Source organism: Agelaius tricolor, unplaced genomic scaffold, assembly GCF_023055355.1.
Source record: "Agelaius tricolor isolate 1412-34295 unplaced genomic scaffold, bAgeTri1.0.p SCAF_68, whole genome shotgun sequence".
Taxonomy (NCBI): domain Eukaryota; kingdom Metazoa; phylum Chordata; class Aves; order Passeriformes; family Icteridae; genus Agelaius; species Agelaius tricolor.
Window position 1 is genome coordinate 1,374,213 of NW_027269328.1, and position 19,912 is coordinate 1,394,124.

The window sequence follows — 19,912 nt, forward strand, 5'->3', positions numbered from 1 at the left end:
TCCATGGGAAAAAAACCCACAAAGACAAACCCACAAAAGCAACCCCTTCATCTGACCCAGTTTCCTCTCCAGGTACTGGAATTCCATGGAGGGGAATAAAAATAAATTCACAAAGAATTCCATGGAAATTCCATGGGAAAAAAACCAAAACCACAAAGACAAGCCCGGAGTTTAGGGAAAAGCCAGGGAAATTCCCAGAAGGGTTTGGATTCCCCAGGAAAAAAACAACACACAAAAAAAGCTGGAATTAAATCCCAGCAGGGCCAAGGGAATTTTTTCCCTCTCCAGAGGATGGAGGAAAGCCACGATCCAGGGGTTAATTCCCAAAAATCCCACCTGAGGCAGAAATCCAAAGGCAAATCCCAAAAAAACCATCAGGGAAGCCCTTCCCACTCCCAGGCTCTCCCAGCTTGGAATTCCCACCCTAAATCCCAGCTCCAATTTTTGCTTCCAGGTTTTTGTTTGGTTTTGTTTTTTTTTTTTCCACCTGCAGCAGGCACGGAGAATTCCCAATCCTCTTCCTTAGGGAATTCTGAGTTTTGTTGGGATTAATATTCCTCAAACATTCCTCAAATCCTGCGGAAAACTTTCCCCGGAACAGCCTGTGGGATTTCTCTGTTATTATCCCCGTTCCCAAGGCTGCTCCAAAAACCAGGATAAAGTTGTGGAACACCAGGAGGGAAAATTATCTCCGGAGCCTCCCCCCAGCCACAGCTCCAGGTTGTTTTCCCAACGTTTTCCCGTCTTTCCAACGGCCCCACGGCAATCCCTGGGAATGCTGAGCTCCAGCACGGAGCTGTTCCCACCCCAAAACACCCGGGAACATCCCACGCTTCCCAGTTATCGGGAACTGGGGGTGTGGAGCTGCTGGAGCGAGGCCAGGGAATGCAGCAGGGCTGGGAGAGCAGCTGGGAATGTGCAGCTGGATCGGGAAAGGATCCAGGGAATCCTTGGAGCCTTTTCCAGAGGGAAAGGAGAGCTGGGATTGGGGATTTGGGATGAAGGATGGAGGGGCAGGAGCCAGGGAATGGCTTCCAGTGGGAAAGGGGAGCTTGGGATGCTGGGATCCTGGGAAGGGATTCCTGGCTGGGCTGGAATTCCCAGAGAATCCCTGGGAGCGTCCAAGGGTGGATTTGGAGCACCCTGGGATGGTGGGAAGTGTCCCTGGGATCATGGGATTGAAGGTCCATGGATCCCATCCCAAACCATCCTGGGATTCTGGGATCAAGGACACTCAGGATCCATCCCGAGGGATTTTTATGGAATTCAGGGATGGAAAAGGGAAGGGAGACCCTTCCTGGAGTCCCCAATTCCCAGTGAAATCCCTGGATCCAAAAATTCCTTCTCAAGGAGGAATCGGGATGGGGCTGGATCCAATGGCAGGGCTGGGAGAGCTGGGAATGGAAGTAATTCCATGGGAAAGGGGAGCTTGGGATGCTGGGATCCTGGGAAGGGATTCCTGGCTGGGCTGGGATTCCCAGAGAATCCCTGGGAGCGTCCAAGGGTGGATTTGGATCACCCTGGGATGGTGGGAGGTGTCCCTGGGATGGGATTGAAGGTCCCTGGATCCCATCCCAAACCATCCCAGAGATTTTCCCTCTAATGTCCTCTCTCCCTTTTCATTTTCAATTCTAATGGAATTTAGGATTTTTTCCCCATTTCTGGGATCAAGGACACTCAGGATCCATCCCGAGGGATTTTTATGGAATTTGGGGATGGAAAAGGGAAGGGAGACCCTTCCTGGAGTCCTGAATTCCCAAGGAATTCCCTGGATCCCAAAATTCCTTCTCAAGGAGGAGTTGGGATGGGGCTGGATCCAACGCCAGGCTGGGAGAGCAGCTGGGAATGCGCAGCTGGATCAGGGGAGGATCCAGGGAATCCTTGGAGCCGCTTCCCCATCCCCAAGGGGCTCCAGGAGAGCTGGGATTGGGGCAAGGGCTGGAGGGGCAGGAGCCAGGGAATGGCTTCCAGTGGGAAAGGGGAGCTTGGGATGGTGGGATCCTGGGAAGGGATTCCTGGCTGGGCTGGGATTCCCAGAGAATCCCTGGCAGCGTCCAGGGTGGATTTGGATCACCCTGGGATGTTGGAGGTGTCGGGGCTGGAATGCGATGGGATCTGAGGTCCCTTCCCACCCAAACCATTCCAGCATTCCCAGTGGTGATCCCGTGATCCGGGGCCTTTCCCGGTACCTCCACGTCCTGCTCCAGCTGGGATTTCAGGTTGTCGTGGATCTCCACGCTCGCATCCTGCAGCTCGTTCAGCTGCCGCTCGAAATCCAGCGCCTTGTCCATCTGCTTCCGCAGGAATTCCAGCTGCGGGAACAAGGAGAGCCTCATCCCACCACGTCCCACCTCCTCCAACCTCATCCCACCTCATCCCATATAATCCAACCTCATCCCAACCTCATCCCACCTCATCCAACCTCATCCCATATAATCTAACCTCATCCCAACCTCATCCCACCACGTCCCACCTCATCCAACATCCTCCAACCTCATCCCATATAATCTAACCTCATCCAACATCCTCCAACCTCATCCCATATAATCCAATCTCATCCCAACCTCATCCCATATAATCCAACCTCATCCCAACCTCATCCCATATAATCCAATCTCATCCCAACCTCATCCCATATAATCCAACCTCATCCCAACCTCATCCCATATAATCTAACCTCATCCCAACCTCATCCCACCTCCTCCAACCTCATTCCAGCTTATCCCACCTCATCCCACCTCCTCCAACCTCATCCAACCTCTTCCCATATAATCAAACCTCATCCCAACCTCATCCCACCTCCTCCAACCTCATCCCACCTCCTCCAACCTTATCCCAAGTCATCCAATCTCATTCCATCCTCATCCAACCTCATCCCAACCCCATCCAACCCCATCCAATCTCATCCATCCTCATCCAGCCTCATCATTCAAACTAAACCCACCACAGCCAACCTCATCCAACCTCATTCCACCTCCTCCAAGCTCATCCAGCCTCATCCAACCTCATCCAGACTCCTCCAACCTCATCCCACCTCATCCAATTTCATCCAACCTCATCCCACCTCATCCCAGGTCATTCCAGCTCATCCAACCTCATCCCATCTCCTCCAACCTCATTCCATCCTCATCCAACCTCATCCCAACCCCATCCAACCCCATCCAATCTCATCCATCCTCATCCAGCCTCATCATTCAAACTAAACCCACCACATCCAACCTCATCCAACCTCCTCCAACCTCATCCAACCTCCTCCAACCTCATCCAATCTCATCCAACCTCATCCCACCTCATCCCAGGTCATTCCAGCTCATCTCACCTCCTCCAACCTCATCCAAACTCCTCCAGCCTTATCCCACGTCATCCAATCTCATTCCATCCTCATCCAACCCCATCCAACCCCATCCAATCTCATCCATCCTCATCATTCAAACTAATCCCAACACATCCAACCTCATCCAACCTCCTCCCACCACAGCCAACCTCATCCAACCTCATTCCACCTCCTCCAAGCTCATCCAACCTCATTCCACCTCGTCCAAGCTCATCCAGCCTCATCCAACCTCATTGAGCCTCATCCAACCTGTTCCTACCTCCCACCTCATCCCAGGTCATTCCAGCTCATCCAACCTCTTCCAACCCCATCCCACCTCCTCCAACCTTATACCAAGCCATCCAACCTCATTCCATCCTCATCCAACTCCATCCCACCCCTTCCCGCCTAATTCCAGCTCATCCAACCTCCTCCAACCTCCTCCAACTCCATCCAACCTCCTCCAACCTCATCCAGACTCCTCCAACCTTATCCCACATCATCCAACCTCTTCCAACCTCATTCCACCTCATCCAGGCTCATCCAACCCCATCTCACCTCATTCCAGCACATCCAACGTCCTCCAACCTCATCCCATCTCACCCCAGGTCATACAGGCTCATCCGACCTCCTCCCACCTCTTCCAACCTCATCCAACCTCATCCAACCTCCTCCAACCTCATCCAACCTCCTCCAACCTCATCCAACCTCCTCCAAACTCTTCCAACCTCATCCAACCTCCTCCAACCTCATCCAAACTCTTCCAATCTCCTCCAACCTCATCCAACCTCATCCATCCCAGCCCATTCTCATCCAACCTCATCCCACTTCATCCATCCTCATGCAATCCCATCCAATCTCATCCAACCTCACCCAACCCCATCCCACCTCACCCAACCCCATCCCGTCTCATTCAACCCCATCCAACCTCCTCCAACCTCATCCCACCGCCTCCCACCTCGTCCAACCTCATTCCATATTATCCAAACTCATCCAACCTTATCCAATCTCATCCAGCCTCCTCCAACCTCATCCAACCCCATCCCATCTCATCCAACCTCATCCAACCCCATCCCATCTCATCCAACCTCATCATCCAAGCTCCTCCCACCACATCCAACCCTATCCAACCTCCTCCAACCTCCTCCAACCTCATTCCATATCATCCAAACTCACTCCAAGCCCATCCAACCTCATCCAAGACCATCCCACCTCATTCAGCCTCTTCCAACCTCACCCAACCTCCTCCAATGTTCTCCAACCTCCTCCAACCTCATCCCACCCCATCCCACCTCCTACAGTCTTATCCAACCTCCTCCAACGTCCTCCAATCTCATCCAGTCTCATCCAACCCCATCCAACCTCATCTCCCAACCCCATCCAACCTTATCCAACCCCATCCAACATCATCCAACTCCATCCAATCTCCTCCACCCTCATCCAATCCCATTCCACCTCCTCCATCCTGATCCCAGCCTGTTCCCACCACCCCAATCCAAATCCCAATCCCAATCCCAATCCCAATCCCAATCCCAATCCCAATCCCAATCCCAATCCCAATCCCCCCAGCCCCTGCACGCTGCCTTCCCGGCATTCCCAGATGCCGGAGCACGGAATGGCTGGAATGTGGGGCGTGTCCAGGGAAGGGAATGGATTGGGAACGGGGCTGGAGCCCCGGGAGCAGCTGATGGAGCTGGGAAAAAATGGTCTCAGCCTGGAGAGCAGGAGGCTCCAGAGGGGCCTTTCCCACTCTGGAATTCCCAGAAAAGTCGGAGCCAGGTGGGATCGGCCTCCACTTCCAAGGGATAAGTGGGAAAGTGCCAGGGAAGGTTTAGCTGGAAATTGGGAACAATTCCCACCTGGAATGGGTTTTCCAGCCCTGGAAGAGCTGCCCAGGGCAGGGTGGAGTCCCCATTCCCGGCGGGATTGAAATCCACGTGGATTTGGTGATTTTAGGGCTGGGAATGGTTGGACTCGGCGATCCCAGAGGGGCCTTTCCCACTCTGGAATTCCTGGAAAAATTCTGATCCCAGGTGGGATCGGCCTCCACTTCCATAGGATGAGCGGGAAAGCACCAAGGGAGGTTTACCTGGAAATTGGGAACAATTCCCACCTGGAATGGGTTTTCCAGCCCTGGAAGAGCTGCCCAGGGCAGGGTGGAGTCTCCCCATTCCTGGTGGGATTGAAATCCATGCGGATTTGGCGATTTTAGGGGCTGGGAATGGTTGGACTCGGTGATCCCAGAGGGACCTTTCTCACTCTGGAATTCCTGGAAAAGCTGGAGCCAGGTGGGATTGGCCTCACCTCCCACAGGATAAGAGGGAAAGCACCAGGGGAGGTTTAGCTGGAAATTGGGAACAATTCCCACCTGGAATGGATTTTCCAGCACTGGAAGGGCTGCCCAGGGCAGGGTGGAGTCCCCATTCCCAGTGGGATTGCAATCCACACGGATTTGGTGATTTTAGGGGAGTTGTGGGAATGGTTGGACTCGGCGATCCCAGAGGGACCTTTCCCACTCTGGAATTCCCTAAGGGATAAGTGGGAAAGCGCCAGGGAAGGTTTAGCTGGAAATTGGGAACAATTCCCACCTGGAATGGGTTTTCCAGCCCTGGAAGAGCTGCCCAGGGCAGGGTGGAGTCCCCATTCCCTGCGGGATTGAAATCCACACAGATTTAGTGATTTTGGGGCTGGGAATGGTTGGACTTGGCGATCCCAGAGGGACCTTTCCCACTCTGGAATTCCTGGAAAAATTCTGATCCCAGGTGGGATCGGCCTCCACTCCCATGGGATGAGCGGGAAAGCGTCAAGGGAGGTTTACCTGGAAACTGGGAACAATTCCCACCTGGAATGGGTTTTCCAGCCCTGGAAGAGCTGCCCAGGGCAGGGTGGAGTCCCCATTCCCGGTGGGATTGAAATCCACGTGGATTTGGTGATTTTAGGGGCTGGGAATGGTTGGACTTGGCGATCCCAGAGGGACCTTTCCCACTCTGGAATTCCCAGAAAAGTCGGAGCCAGGTGGGATCGGCCTCCACTCCCATGGGATGAGCGGGAAAGTGCCAGGGGAGGTTTAGCTGGAAACTGGGAACAATTCCCACCTGGAATGGGTTTTCCAGTCCTGGAAGAGCTGCCCAGGGCAGGGTGGAGTCCCCATTCCTGGCGGGATTGAAATCCACGTGGATTTGGCAATTTTGGGGGGGTTTATGGGAATGTTTGGACTCAGCGATCCCAGAGGGACCTTTCCCACTCTGGAATTCCCTAAGGGATAAGTGGGAAAGCGCCAGGGAAGGTTTAGCTGGAAATTGGGAACAATTCCCACCTGGAATGGGTTTTCCAGCCCTGGAAGAGCTGCCCAGGGCAGGGTGGAGTCCCCATTCCCGGTGGGATTGAAATCCACGTGGATTTGGTGATTTTAGGGGCTGGGAATGGTTGGACTTGGCGATCCCAGAGGGACCTTTCCCACTCTGGAATTCCCAGAAAAGTCGGAGCCAGGTGGGATCGGCCTCAACCCCCATGGGATGAGCGGGAAAGCGTCAAGGGAGGTTTACCTGGAAACTGGGAACAATTCCCACCTGGAATGGGTTTTCCAGCCCTGGAAGAGCTGCCCAGGGCAGGGTGGAGTCCCCGTTCCCAGTGGGATTGAAATCCACGTGGATTTGGCGATTTTAGGGGGGTTTATGGGAATGGTTGGACTCGGTGATCCCAGAGGGGCCTTTCCCACCCTCAGCGATTCCCAGGATCCCAAGAATCTCCCACGGGATTCACCTCCTGCTCGTTGTGGGCCCGCATGGCCTCGTTCCACCTTTCCCGGTTGCTCACCAGCATCTCCCGCCGCTCCTCCTCGAACGCTTTCTGCCGAAAAATTGGGAATTTCACACTGGGATCTCGGGGGAGTGGGAACAGTTCCCAAAGTCGTTCCCGACCCCTCTCAAAACTCCGGATTCCAACCTCACCCACCCAAATTCCACCCACGGCTCCGAGTTCTTTGGGGTTTTTTTTTCCCTCCCCAAAAAGATCCCGAGAAGAACAGATTTGGTGATTCCAAACAATTCCATGGGTCGGCAGGGAGATAAAACCAGCACTGGGAGATAAAGGAAAAAATGGGAAGGATTCCACTGATTGATGGGTGGGGAAAAAAAAATAATTTGATTTTACAAATAAACTTTGGGGTTTGCTGATAAATTAAACATCGAAAGATGAAAGAAACAATGGGAAGGGTTCCACTGATTGATGGGTGGGAAAAAAAATATTTGATTTTTCAAATAAACTTTGGGGTTTGCTGATAAATGAAATTAGACATTGAAAGATGAAAGAAACACTCGGGAGAAAAAACCCCAAAATTCAGTAAAAATTAAAAATTAAAAGGGAGGGTTGGACATTAGAGGGAAAATCTTTGGGATCAGGAGTTTTGGGAAGTCTGAAAGTCTCAAGTACCTCAGAAATGGGGGAAAAATCCAAAATATTGTAAGAATTGAAAATGAAAAGGGAGGGTTGGACATTAGAGGGAAAATCTCTGGGATCAGGCATTTTGGGGAGTCTGTACCTCAGAAATGGGGAAAAAAGCCCTAAATTCTGTAAAAATTAAAAATGAAAAGGGAGGGTTGGACATTAGAGGGAAAATCTTTGGGATCAGGAGTTTTGGGGAGTCTGAACCTCTCAAGTACCCCAGAAATGGGGAAAAAATCCAAAATTCTGTAAAAATTAAAAATGAAAAGGGAGGGTTGGACATTAGAGGGAAAATCTCGGGAGTTTTGGGAAGCCTGAACCTCTCAAGTACCTCAGAAATGGGGGAAAAAATTCCTAAATTTCATAAGAATTAAAAATTAAAAGGGAGAGAGGACATTAGAGGGAAAATCTTTGGGATCAGGAGTTTTGGGGAGTCTGTACCTCAGAAATGGGGAAAAAAATCCCAAATTTCGTAAGAATTGAAAATGAAAAGGGGAGGGTTGGACATTACAGGGAAAATCTTTGGGATCAGGAGTTTTGGGGAGTCTATACCTCAGAAATGGGGAAAAAAGCCCTAAATTCTGTAAGAAGTAAAAATGAAAAGGGAGGGTTGGACATTAGAGGGAAAATCTCTGGGATCAGGCGTTTTGGGGAGTCTGTACTGCAGAAATGAGGAAAAAAACCCCAAAATTCCATAAGAATTGAAAATGAAAAGGGAGGGTTGGACATTAGAGGGAAAATCTGGGGAGTTTTGGGAAGTCTGAACCTCTCAAGTACCTCAGAAATGGGGGAAAAATCTGAAATTTCATAAGAATTAAAAATGAAAAGGGAGAGAGGAAATTAGAGGGAAAATCTTGGGAGTTTTGGGGAGTCTGAACCTCTCAAGTAACTCAGAAATGGGGAAAAAAATCCTAAATTTTGTAAGAATTGAAAATGAAAAAGGAAGGTTGGACATTAGAGGGAAAATCTTTGGGATCAGGAGTTTTGGGGAGTCTGTACTGCAGAAATGAGGAAAAAAACCCCAAAATTCCATAAGAATTGAAAATGAAAAGGGAGGGTTGGACATTAGAGGGGAATCTTTGGGATCAGGAGTTTTGGGGAGTCTGTACCTCAGAAATGGGGAAAAAAGCCCTAAATTCTGTAAAAATTAAAAATGAAAAGGGAGGGGTTTATATTAGAGGGAAAATCTTTGGGATCAGGAGTTTTGGGAAGTCTGAACCTCTCAAGTACCTCAGAAATAGGAAAAAAAATCCTAAATTCCATAAGAATTAAAAATGAAAAGGGAGAGAGGACATTAGAGGGAAAATCTTTGGGATGAGGAGTTTTGGGGAAAAACTCCTAAATTTCATAAGAATTAAAAATTAAAAGGGGAGGGTTGGACATTAGAGGGAAAATCTCTGGGATCAGGAGTTTTGGGGATTCTGAACCAGGGCAGGGTGGAATGGGGAAATGGTGAAATGGGGAAAAAAATCCCAAATTTTGTAAGAATTAAAAATGAAAAGGGAGGGTTGGACATTAGAGGGAAAATCTTTGGGATCAGGAATTTTGGGGAGTCTGAACCTCAGAAATGGGGAAAAAAATTCCTAAATTTTGTAAGAATTGAAAATGAAAAGGGAGGGTTGGACATTAGAGGGAAAATCTCGGGAGTTTTGGGAAGTCTGAACCTCTCAAGTACCTCAGAAATGGGGGGAAAAATCCGAAATTTTGTAAGAATTAAAAATGAAAAGGGAGAGAGGACATTAGAGGGAAGATTTTTGGGATCAGGAGTTTTGGGAATCTGAACCTCCCAAGTACCTCAGAAATGGGGAAAGAGAGAAGGAAAATGCAGCTGGGAAATGGGGATAAAAAGGGAAGGAAATGGGAATAAAAAGGGAAGGAAATGGGGATAAAAAGGGAAGGAAATTGGGATAAAAAGGGAAGGAAATTGGGATAAAAAGGGAAGGAAATTGGGATAAAAAGAGAAGGAAATTGGGATAAAAAGAGAAGGAAATTGGGATAAAAAGGGAAGGAAATTGGGATAAAAAGAGAAGGAAATTGGGATAAAAAGAGAAGGAAATTGCGATAAAAAGGGAAGGAAATTGGGGATTAAAAGGGAAGGAAATGGGGATTAAAAGGGAAGGAAATTGGGGATAAAAAGGGAAGGAAATGGGGATAAAAAGGGAAGGAAATTGGAATAAAAAGGGAAGGAAATGGGGATAAAAAGGGAAGGAAATGGGGATAAAAAGGGAAGGAAATGGGGATAAAAAGGGAAGGAAATGGGGATAAAAAGGGAAGGAAATGGGGATAAAAAGGGAAGGAAATTGGGATAAAAAGGGAAGGAAGTTGGGGATAAAAAGGGAAGGAAATGGGGATAAAAAGGGAAGGAAATGGGGATAAAAAGGGAAGGAAATGGGGATAAAAAGGAAAGGAAATTGGGATAAAATGGAGGCTGCATCCTCCAAAAATTGGAGAGATCCCAGGGGAATGCCCCATGGCCTCTGCCTCTATTGCAATAAAGGAAATCTATAAAATGTATAAAAGAATTTATTTATATATATATAAAGCAAATCTATAAAATATGTAAAAGAATTTATATATAAAAGAATTTATACATGCATATATAAAGCAAATTTTAAAAATAAAAAAGAGAATTTATATATATAAAGCAAATCTATAAAATATGTAAAAGAATTTATATATAAAAGAATTTATATATGCATATATAAAGCAAATTTTAGAAATATAAAACAGAATTTATATATATATAAAGCAAATCTATAAAATATGTAAAAGAATTTTTGTATATGTATAAAGCAAATCTATAAAATATATAAAAGAATATATATATAAAGCAAATCTATAAAATATATAAAAGAATTTATAGATATATATAAAGCAAATCTATAAAATATATAAAAGAATATATATAAAATATATAAAAGAATATATATATATATAGAATATATATATATAGAATATATATATAAAGAATAATAAATAAATATATATAAAGAATATATATAAAGAAAATATATATAAAAATGTATAAAAGAATTTATACATATATACATAAAGCAAATCTATAAAATATATCAAAGAATTTATATAGAAAAGAATTTATATATACATATATAAAGCAAATTTATAAAATATAAAACAGAATTTATATATATAAAGCAAATCTATAAAATATATAAAAGAATTTTTATATATAAAGAAAATCTATAAAATATAGAAAAAAGTTTATACATATATATAAAGCAAATCTATAAAAGAAATAAAAGAATTTTTATATATATGTATAAAGCAAAGATATAAAATATAGAAAAGAATTTATATATATAAAAAGCAAATCTATAAAATATATAAAAAAATTAATGTATAAAAGAATTTATATATACATATATAAAGCAAATTTATAAAATATAAAACAGAATTTATATATATAAAGCAAATACATATATATAAATTCTTTTCTATATTTTATAGAAAGCAAATCTATAAAATAGATAAAAGAATATATATAAAGCAAATCTATAAAATCTATCAAAGAATTTTTGTATATATATAAAGCAAATCTATAAAATATATCAAAGAATTTATATAGAAAAGAATTTATATATACATATATAAAGCAAATTTATAAAATATAAAACAGAATTTATATATATAAAGCAAATATATATAAATTCTTAAACAGAATTTATATATATATATAAAGCAAATATATAAATTTTTTTTATATATTTTATAGAAAGCAAATCTATAAAATATATAAAATATATAAATGAATATATAAAAAGCAAATCTATAAAATCTATCAAAGAATTTATATATAAAAGAATTTATATATACATATATAAAGCAAATTTATAAAATATAAAAGAGAATTTATATATATAAAGCAAATCTATAAAATAGATAAAAGAATTTTTATATATAAAGAAAATCCATAAAATATAGAAAAGAATATATATATAAAGCAAATCTATAAAATAGATCAAAGAATTTATATATATAAAGCAAAGATGTAAAATGTATAAAAGAATTTATATATAAAAGAATTTGTATGTACATATATAAAGAAAATTTATAACATATAAAACAGAATTTATATATATATAAAGCAAATCTATAAAATATATCAAAGAAATTATTTATATATATAAAGCAAATCTATAAATATATCAAAGAATTTATATATATAAAGCAAATTTATAAAATATATCAAAGAATTTCTATATATATATAAAGCAAATCTACAAAATATATAAAAGAATTTATATATATATATAAAGCAAATCTATAAAATATATAAAATAATTGTTTTTATATATATTTAAAGCAATTATATAAAATATATAAAAGATTTTATATATATATAAAGCAAATATACAAAATATATGAAAGAATTTATATATATATAAAGCAAATCTATAAAATATATAAAAGAATTGTTTATATATATATTTAAAGCAATTATATAAAATATATAAAAGAATTTATTTATATATATATAAAGCAATTATATAAAATATATAAAAGAATTTATATATATATATAAAGCAATTATATAAAATATATCAAAGAATTTATTTATATATATATAAAACAAATCTATAAAATATATAAAAGAATTGTTTATATATATATTTAAAGCAATTATATAAAATATAGAAAAGAATTTATATATATATATATAAAGCAAATTTATAAAATATATAAAAGAATTTATATAAATAAATATTTAAAGAATATATAAAATATATCAAAGAACAAAGCAAAAAGAAGACTCCTGTTCCCTTTTTGGCCATAAACCTCCGGTGTTTGTGGACTGATTTTCCCGAAAATGCGGAAAACGAAGCGATTTTCCCGATTTTCCCGATTTTCCCGATTTTCCCGATTTTCCCGACGTTTTCCCCGTTTTCCCCGGGATCTGCGTACCTCGATGCGCCGGAGGTGGTGCCGGTAGGACCGGAGCGTGTCCCGGGTCTGCTCCTCCATCCTTTCCAGGAGCACCCGGACGGCCTCCGCCTGCTCCCGCAGCGCCTGCTCGTAGCGCTCGTCCCGGGCCCTCAGCTCCTGGGAATCCAGGGAAACGGGGGCTGCCGTCAGCGGGAATCAGCGGGAATCAGCGGGAATCAGCGGGAATCAGCAGGGGAGCATCGGGGGAGCATCGGGGGAGCATCGGGGGAGCATGGGGGAGCATCGGGAATCAGCGGGGGATCATCAGGAATCCTCGGGGGATCATAGGGGAATCCTCGGGAATCGTCGGGGGAGCATCAGGGAATCATCGGGGAGCATCGGGGGATCCTTGGGAATCGTCGGGGGATCATCGGGAATCATCGGGGGAGCATCCAGGGATCATCGGGAATCATCGGGGGAGCATCCAGGGATCATCGGGAATCATCGGGGGATCATCGGGGATCGTCGGGGGATCATCGGGGAATCATCGGGAATCATCGGGAATCGTTGGGGGATCGTCGGGGAATCATCGGGAATCATCAGGGGATCATCGGGGAGCATCGGGGAGCATCGGGAATCATCGGGGGATCATCGGGGGAGCATCGGGGATCATTAGGGGATCATAGGGGGAGCATCGGGGAAAATCCTTGGGGAATCCTTGGGGAATCCTCCGGGAATCATCGGGGAATACTCAGAGAATTCTCGGGGAATCATCGGGGAATACTCGGGGAATCCTCAGTGGATCCTCATGGAATCCCTGGGGAATCCTCAGGGAATCCCCGCAGAATCATCGGGGAATCCTTGGGGAATCCTCGGGGAATCATCAGGGGAATTGTCAGGGAATCATCAGGAATCCTCGGGGGAGCATCGGGGAATCATCGGGAATTGTCGGGGAATCATCGGGGAATCCTCGGGGAACCCTCGGGGAATCATCGGGGGAATCATCGAGGAATCCTCGGGGAATCATCGGGGGATCCTCGGGGGAGCATCGGGAAATCATCGGGGGATCCTCAGGGAATCATCCGGGGAATTATCGGGGAATCATCGGGGGATCCCCGGGGAATCATCAGGGGATCCTCAGGGGAATCATTGGGGGAATCATCGGGGAATCATCGGGGGATCCTTGGGGGATCCTCGGGGGATCATCGGGGGAGCATCGGGGAACCATCGGGGGAACTTCGGGGAATCCTCGGGGAATCATTGGGGAATCATCGGGGGAATCATCGGGGAACCATCGGGGAATCGTCGGGGAATCGTCGGGGAATCGTCAGGGGATCATCGGGGAACCATCGGGGAATCCTCAGGGAATCCCTGGGGAATCCTCGGGAAATCATCAGGGAAAATACTTGGGGAATCATCAGGGAATACTCATGGAATCATCGGTGGATCATCAGGGAATCCTTGGGGGGTCATTGGGGGATCCCCGGGGAATCCCCAGGGAGTCCTCAGGGAATCCTCAGGGAATCCTAATGGAATCCTAATGGAATCCTAATGGAATCCCTGGTGAATCCTCAATGAATCCTTGGGGAATCATCAGGGAATCCTCGGGGAATCATCGGGGATCCTCGGGGAATCCTTGGGGAATCATTGGGGGATCCTCGGGGGAGCATCGAGGAATCATCAGGAATCATCAGGGGATCATCGGGGAATCATCGGGGAATCATCAGGGGAATCCTCGGGGAACCCTCGGGGAATCATCGGGGGAATCATCGAGGAATCGTCGGGGAATCGTCGGGAATCCTTGGGGGAAACTTCGGGGAATTCTCGGGGGATCCTCAGGGAATCATTGGGGAATCATAAGGGAATCCTCAGGGAATCATCGGGGAATCCTCAGGGAATCCTTGGGGAATCCTCAGCGAATCATCGGGGAATCATCTGGGAGTCCTCAGGGAATCCTCAGTGAATTGTCGGGGAATCATCAGGGAATCCCTGGGGAATCCCTGGGGAATCATCGGAGAATCCTCAGGGAATCATCGGGGAATCCTCGGGGAATCCCCGGGGAATCATCGGGGAATCCTCGGGGAATCATCGGGGATCCTTGGGAAATCCTCGGGGATCCTCGGGGAATCATTGGGGAATCATCAGGGAGTCCTCAGGGAATCATCAGTGAATCCTTAGGGGATCCTCGGGGACTCCTCGGGGAATCATCGGTGAATCCTCAGGGAATCCTCCAGGGATCCTCCGGGGATCCTCGGGGAATCCTTGGGGAATCCTCAGGGAAAGGGGCAGGACACGGAACTATCAGGGATTGGGTGGGAAGGGAGCTTGAGGATCACCCAATTCCAACCCCACCATCCCAGGGTGATCCAACCTCTCCTGGGACTCTCCCAGGGATTCTCAGGGAATCCCTTCCCAGGATCCCAGCATCCCAAGCTCCCCTTTCCCACTGGAAGCCATTCCCTGGCTCCTGCCCCTCCAGCCCTTGCCCCAATCCCAGCTCTCCTGGAGCCCCTTTGGGATGGGGAAGCGGCTCCAAGGATTCCCTGGATCCTCCCCTGATCCAGCTGCACATTCCCAGCTGCTCTCCCAGCCTGGCATTGGATCCAGCCCCATCCCGACCCCTCCTTGAGAAGGAATTTCAGGATCCAGGGGCTTCACTGGGAATTCAGGCCTCCAGGAAGGGTCTCCCTTCCCTTTTCCATCCCCGAATTCCATAAAAATCCCTCGGGATGGATCCTGAGTGTCCTTGATCCCAGAAATGGGGAAAAAATCCTAAATTCCATTAGAATTGAAAATGAAAAGGGAGAGAGGACATTAGAGGGAAAATCTCTGGGATGGTTTGGGATGGGATCCATGGACCTTCAATCCCATCCCAGGGACACTTCCCACCATCCCAGGGTGCTCCAAATCCACCCTTGGACACTGCCAGGGATTCTCAGGGAATCCCAGCCCAGCCAGGAATCCCTTCCCAGGATCCCACCATCCCAAGCTCCCCTTTCCCACTGGAAGCCATTCCCTGGCTCCTGCCCCTCCAGCCCTTGCCCCAATCCCAGCTCTCCTGGAGCCCCTTTGGGATGGGGAAGCGGCTCCAAGGATTCCCTGGATCCTCCCCTGATCCAGCTGCACATTCCCAGCTGCTCTCCCAGCCCCGGATCCACACCAGGGGTGCCCCGAGCATTCCCAAATACCTCCTGGAGCTCCCGGATGAGCCGGTTCTTCCCGGCCAGGAGCTGCTCGCACTCCTCCCGCTGCTGCTCCAGCAGCTCCCACAGTTCCTGCGGGATCTTCACCTCCCCCGCCAGGGCCCACTTGGAGTTGATCTCCTCCAACTTCTCCGTGCCGTGCACGGCGTCCGCCTCCAGCTTCTCCAGCCTGAGGCAACACAGGGAATCAGGGAGCTGGGATAGGGCTGGGAGTGATCCACACATGGGGTTCATCCCTCCCTGAATCCCTTTCCTGAATCCCTTCCCTGAATTCCTTCCCTGAATCCCTTTCCTGAATGCCTTCCTTGAATTCCTTCCCTGAATCCCTTCCTTGAATCCCTTCCCTGAATCTCTCCCCGGAATCCCTTCCCCGAATCTCTCCCCTGAATCTTTTCCTGAATTCTTTCCCTGAATCCCTTCCCTGAATCTCTTTCCTGAATCCCATTCCTGAATTCCTTCCCTGAATCCCATTCCTGAATCCCTTCCCTGAATCCCTTCCCTGAATTCTTTCCCTGAATCCCTTCCCTGAATCCCTTTCCTGAATCCCTTCCCTTCCCTGAATTCCTTTCCTTCCCAAAGTCCCTTCCTAAAATCACTTCCCTAAACCTCTTCCCTAAATCCCTTTCCGTCCCTAAATCCATTCCCTAAATCCCTTCCCTAAAATCCCTTTCCTTCCCTAAATCCCTTCCATGAATCCCTTCCCTAAATCCCTTTCCTTCCCTAAATCCCCTCCCTAAAATCCCTTTCCTAAATCTCTTCCCTAAAACACTTTCCTAAATTCATTCCCTAAATCCATTCCCTGAATCCCTTCCATGAATCCCTTCCCAAAATCCCCTTCCCTGAATCCCTTTCCTAAATCCCTTCCCTGAATTCCTTTCCTTCCCTAAATCCCTTCCATGAATCCTTTCCATGAATCCATTCCCTAAATCCTTTTTCTTCCCTAAATCCCTTCCCTGAATCCCTTCCCAAAATCCCTTCCCTAAATCCCTTTCCTTTCCTAAATCTTCTCCCTAAATTTCTTCCCTAAATCCCCTCCCTAAATTTCTTCCCTAAATCCCTTTCCTTCCCTAAATCCCTTCCCTAAATCCCTTACCTAAATCCTTTATTTGATTCCCTTCCCTCGATTCCCTCCCTAAAATCCCTTTCCTTCCTTAAATCTCTTTCCCAAATCCCTTTCCTAAATCCATTCCCTGAATCCCTTCCCTGAATCTCTTCCCTAAATCCCTTCCCTAAATCCCTTTCCTTCCCTGAATTCCTTCCCTTCCCTGAATCCCTTCCCTGAATGCCTTTCCTTCCCTAAATCCCTTCCACGAATCCTTTCCATAAACCCTTTTCCTTCCCTAAATCCCTTCCCTAAATCCCTTTCCTTCCCTAAATCCATTCCCTGAATCCATTCCCTAAATCTTTTCCCTCAATCTCTTCCCTGAATTCCTTCCCTGAATCCCTTCCCTAAATCCCTTCCCTAAAATTCCTTCCCTTCCCTAAATCCTTTCCATGAATCCCTTCCCTAAATCCCTTCTCTGAATCCCTTCCCTAAATCCCTTTCCTTCCCTAAATCCTCTCCCTAAATCCCCTCCCTAAAATTAATTTCCTTCCCTAAATCCCTCCCATGAATCCTTTCCATGAATCCATTCCATAAACCCTTTTCCTTCCCTAAATCCCTTCCCTAAATCCCTTCCCTAAAATTCCTTTCCTTCCCTAAATCCCTTCTCTGAATCCCTTCCCTAAATCCCTTTCCTTTCCTAAATCCTCTCCCTAAATCCCCTCCCTAAAATTAATTTCCTTCCCTAAATCCCTTCCATGAATCCTTTCCCTAAAATCCCTTCCCAAAATCCCTTCCCTAAATCCCCTCCCTAAAATCCCTTTCCTTCCCTAAATCACTTCCCTAAATCTCTTCCCTAAATCCCTTTCCTTCCCGAAATCCATCCCCTAAATCCTTTCCCAAAATCCCTTCCTTGAATCCCTTCCCTCGATTCCCTCCCTAAAATCCCTTTCCTTCCTTAAATCTCTTTCCCAAATCCCTTTCCTAAATCCATTCCCTGAATCCCTTCCCTGAATCTCTTCCCTAAATCCCTTCCCTAAATCCCTTTCCTTCCCTGAATCCCTTCCCTTCCCTGAATCCATTCCCTAAATCCCTTCCCTAAAATTCCTTTCCTTCCCTAAATCTTTTCCATGAATCCCTTCCCTAAATCCCTTCTCTGAATCCCTTCCCTAAATCCCTTTCCTTTCCTAAATCCTCTCCGTAAATCCCTTCCCTAAAATTAATTTCCTTCCCTAAATCCCTTCCATGAATCCTTTCCATGAATCCATTCCATAAACCCTTTTCCTTCCCTAAATCCCTTCCCTAAATCCCTTTCCTTCTCTAAATCCATTCCCTGAATTCCTTCCCTGAATCCCTTCCCTAAATCCCCTCCCTAAAATTAATTTCCTTCCCTAAATCCCTTCCATGAATCCTTTCCCTAAAATCCCTCCCCAAAATCCCTTCCCTAAATCCCCTCCCTAAAATCCCTTTCCTTCCCTAAATCACTTACCTAAATCCCTTTCCTAAATCCATTCCCTGAATCCCTTCCCTGAATCCTTTTCCTTCTCTAAACCCCTTCCCTAAATCCCTTCCATGAATCCCTTCCCAAAATCCCCTTCCCTGAATCCCTTTTCTTTCCTGAATTCCTTTCCTTCCCTAAATCCCTTCCATGAATCCTTTCCATGAATCCATTCCATAAACCCTTTTCCTTCCCTAAATCCCTTCCCTAAATCCCATTCCTAAATCCCATTCCTGAATCCCTTTCCTAAAACCCTTACCCGAATTCCTTTCCTTCCCTAAATCCTTTCCCAAAATCCCTTCCCTAAATCCCTTTCCTAAATCCCTTTCCTAAATCCTCTCCCTGAATCCCCTCCCTAAAATTAATTTCCTTCCCTAAATCCCTTCCATGAATCCTTTCCCTAAAATCCTTTCCCAAAATCCCTTCCTTGTATCCCTTCCCTAGACTCCCTTCCCTAAATCCCTTTCCTTTCCTAAATCTTCCCCCTGAATCCCCTCCCTAAATCCTTTCCCTAAATCCCCTCCCAAATTCCCTTCCCTAAATCCCCCCCCTAAAATCCCTTTCCTTCCCTAAATCCATTTCCTAAATCCGTTCCCTGAATTCCTTTCCTTCCTTAAATCCCTTCCCTAAATCCCTGAATTCCTCCCCTGAATCCCTTCCCTAAATCCCAGGAGCGTGGATTTGGTGTTTCCTGGAATTTCTGGGAATGGGGCTGATGGAAAAGCAGGATAGAACCACCCAGGAATGATCCTGATGGGAGGATCAGGGAATGCCCAGAGGCTGGAAAAACCTTTGGAAAAAAAATCCCAGCAGGGAAAAATTGCGCTGCCAGAGCAGGATGGGCAGGGCCTTTCCTGGAATGTGCTCAGGAATTCCAAGAAGGAATTCCAGGATGGTTTGGGATGGGATCCATGGACCTTCAATCCCATCCCAGGGACACTTCCCATGATCCCAGGGTGATCCAAATCCACTCTTGGATGCTCCCAGGGATTCTCCGGGAATCCCAGCCCAGCCAGGAATCCCTTCCCAGGATCCCAGCATCCCAAGCTCCCCTTTCCCACTGGAAGCCATTCCCTGGCTCCTGCCCCTCCAGCCCTTGCCCCAATCCCAGCTCTCCTGGAGCCCCTTTGGGATGGGGAAGCGGCTCCAAGGATTCCCTGGATCCTCCCCTGATCCAGCTGCACATTCCCAGCTGCTCTCCCAGCCTGGCGTTGGATCCAGCCCCATCCCGATTCCTCCTTGGGATGGAATTTCGGGATCCAGGGAATTCCTTCGGAATTCAGGACTCCAGGAAGGGTCTCCCCTTCCCTTTTCCATCCCCGAATTCCATAAAAATCCCTCGGGATCGATCCTGAGTGTCCCTGATCCCAGAATCCCAGAATGGTTTGGGATGGGATCCATGGACCTTCAATCCCATCCCAGGGACACTTCCCACCATCCCAGGGTGCTCCTGCCTTTCCTTGGACACTGCCAGGGATTCTCTGGGAATCCCAGCCCAGCCAGGAATCCCTCCCCAGGATCCCACCATC

At 46.2% G+C, this 19,912-nt stretch overlaps 1 protein-coding gene and 2 long non-coding RNA genes across 5 annotated transcripts in view; 1 reads left to right on the plus strand and 2 right to left on the minus strand.

Moving 5' to 3' along the window:
- The window catches only part of TRIM35 (tripartite motif containing 35), a 58,336-nt gene that overhangs the window by 31,468 nt on the left and 6,956 nt on the right, over positions 1 to 19,912 (minus strand). For all 3 annotated transcript variants that reach the window (XM_071417164.1, XM_071417162.1, XM_071417163.1), the window contains exons 4-7: positions 15,829 to 16,012; positions 12,680 to 12,817; positions 7,076 to 7,162; positions 2,190 to 2,312 (exon numbers count right to left, since the gene is read on the minus strand). In XM_071417164.1, coding sequence (XP_071273265.1) covers positions 2,190 to 2,312; positions 7,076 to 7,162; positions 12,680 to 12,817; positions 15,829 to 16,012 — 532 coding nt within the window. The remainder of the gene's footprint in view (positions 1 to 2,189; positions 2,313 to 7,075; positions 7,163 to 12,679; positions 12,818 to 15,828; positions 16,013 to 19,912) is intronic.
- On the minus strand, positions 7,179 to 10,330 carry LOC139584860 (uncharacterized). Its single transcript, XR_011676856.1, has 3 exons — positions 9,184 to 10,330; positions 8,534 to 8,865; positions 7,179 to 8,197 (listed from the first exon to the last, which is right to left on the minus strand). It is a non-coding gene; the product is annotated as an uncharacterized lncRNA (long non-coding RNA).
- Positions 7,904 to 8,552, plus strand: LOC139584862 (uncharacterized). Its single transcript, XR_011676861.1, has 2 exons — positions 7,904 to 7,945; positions 8,203 to 8,552. It is a non-coding gene; the product is annotated as an uncharacterized lncRNA (long non-coding RNA).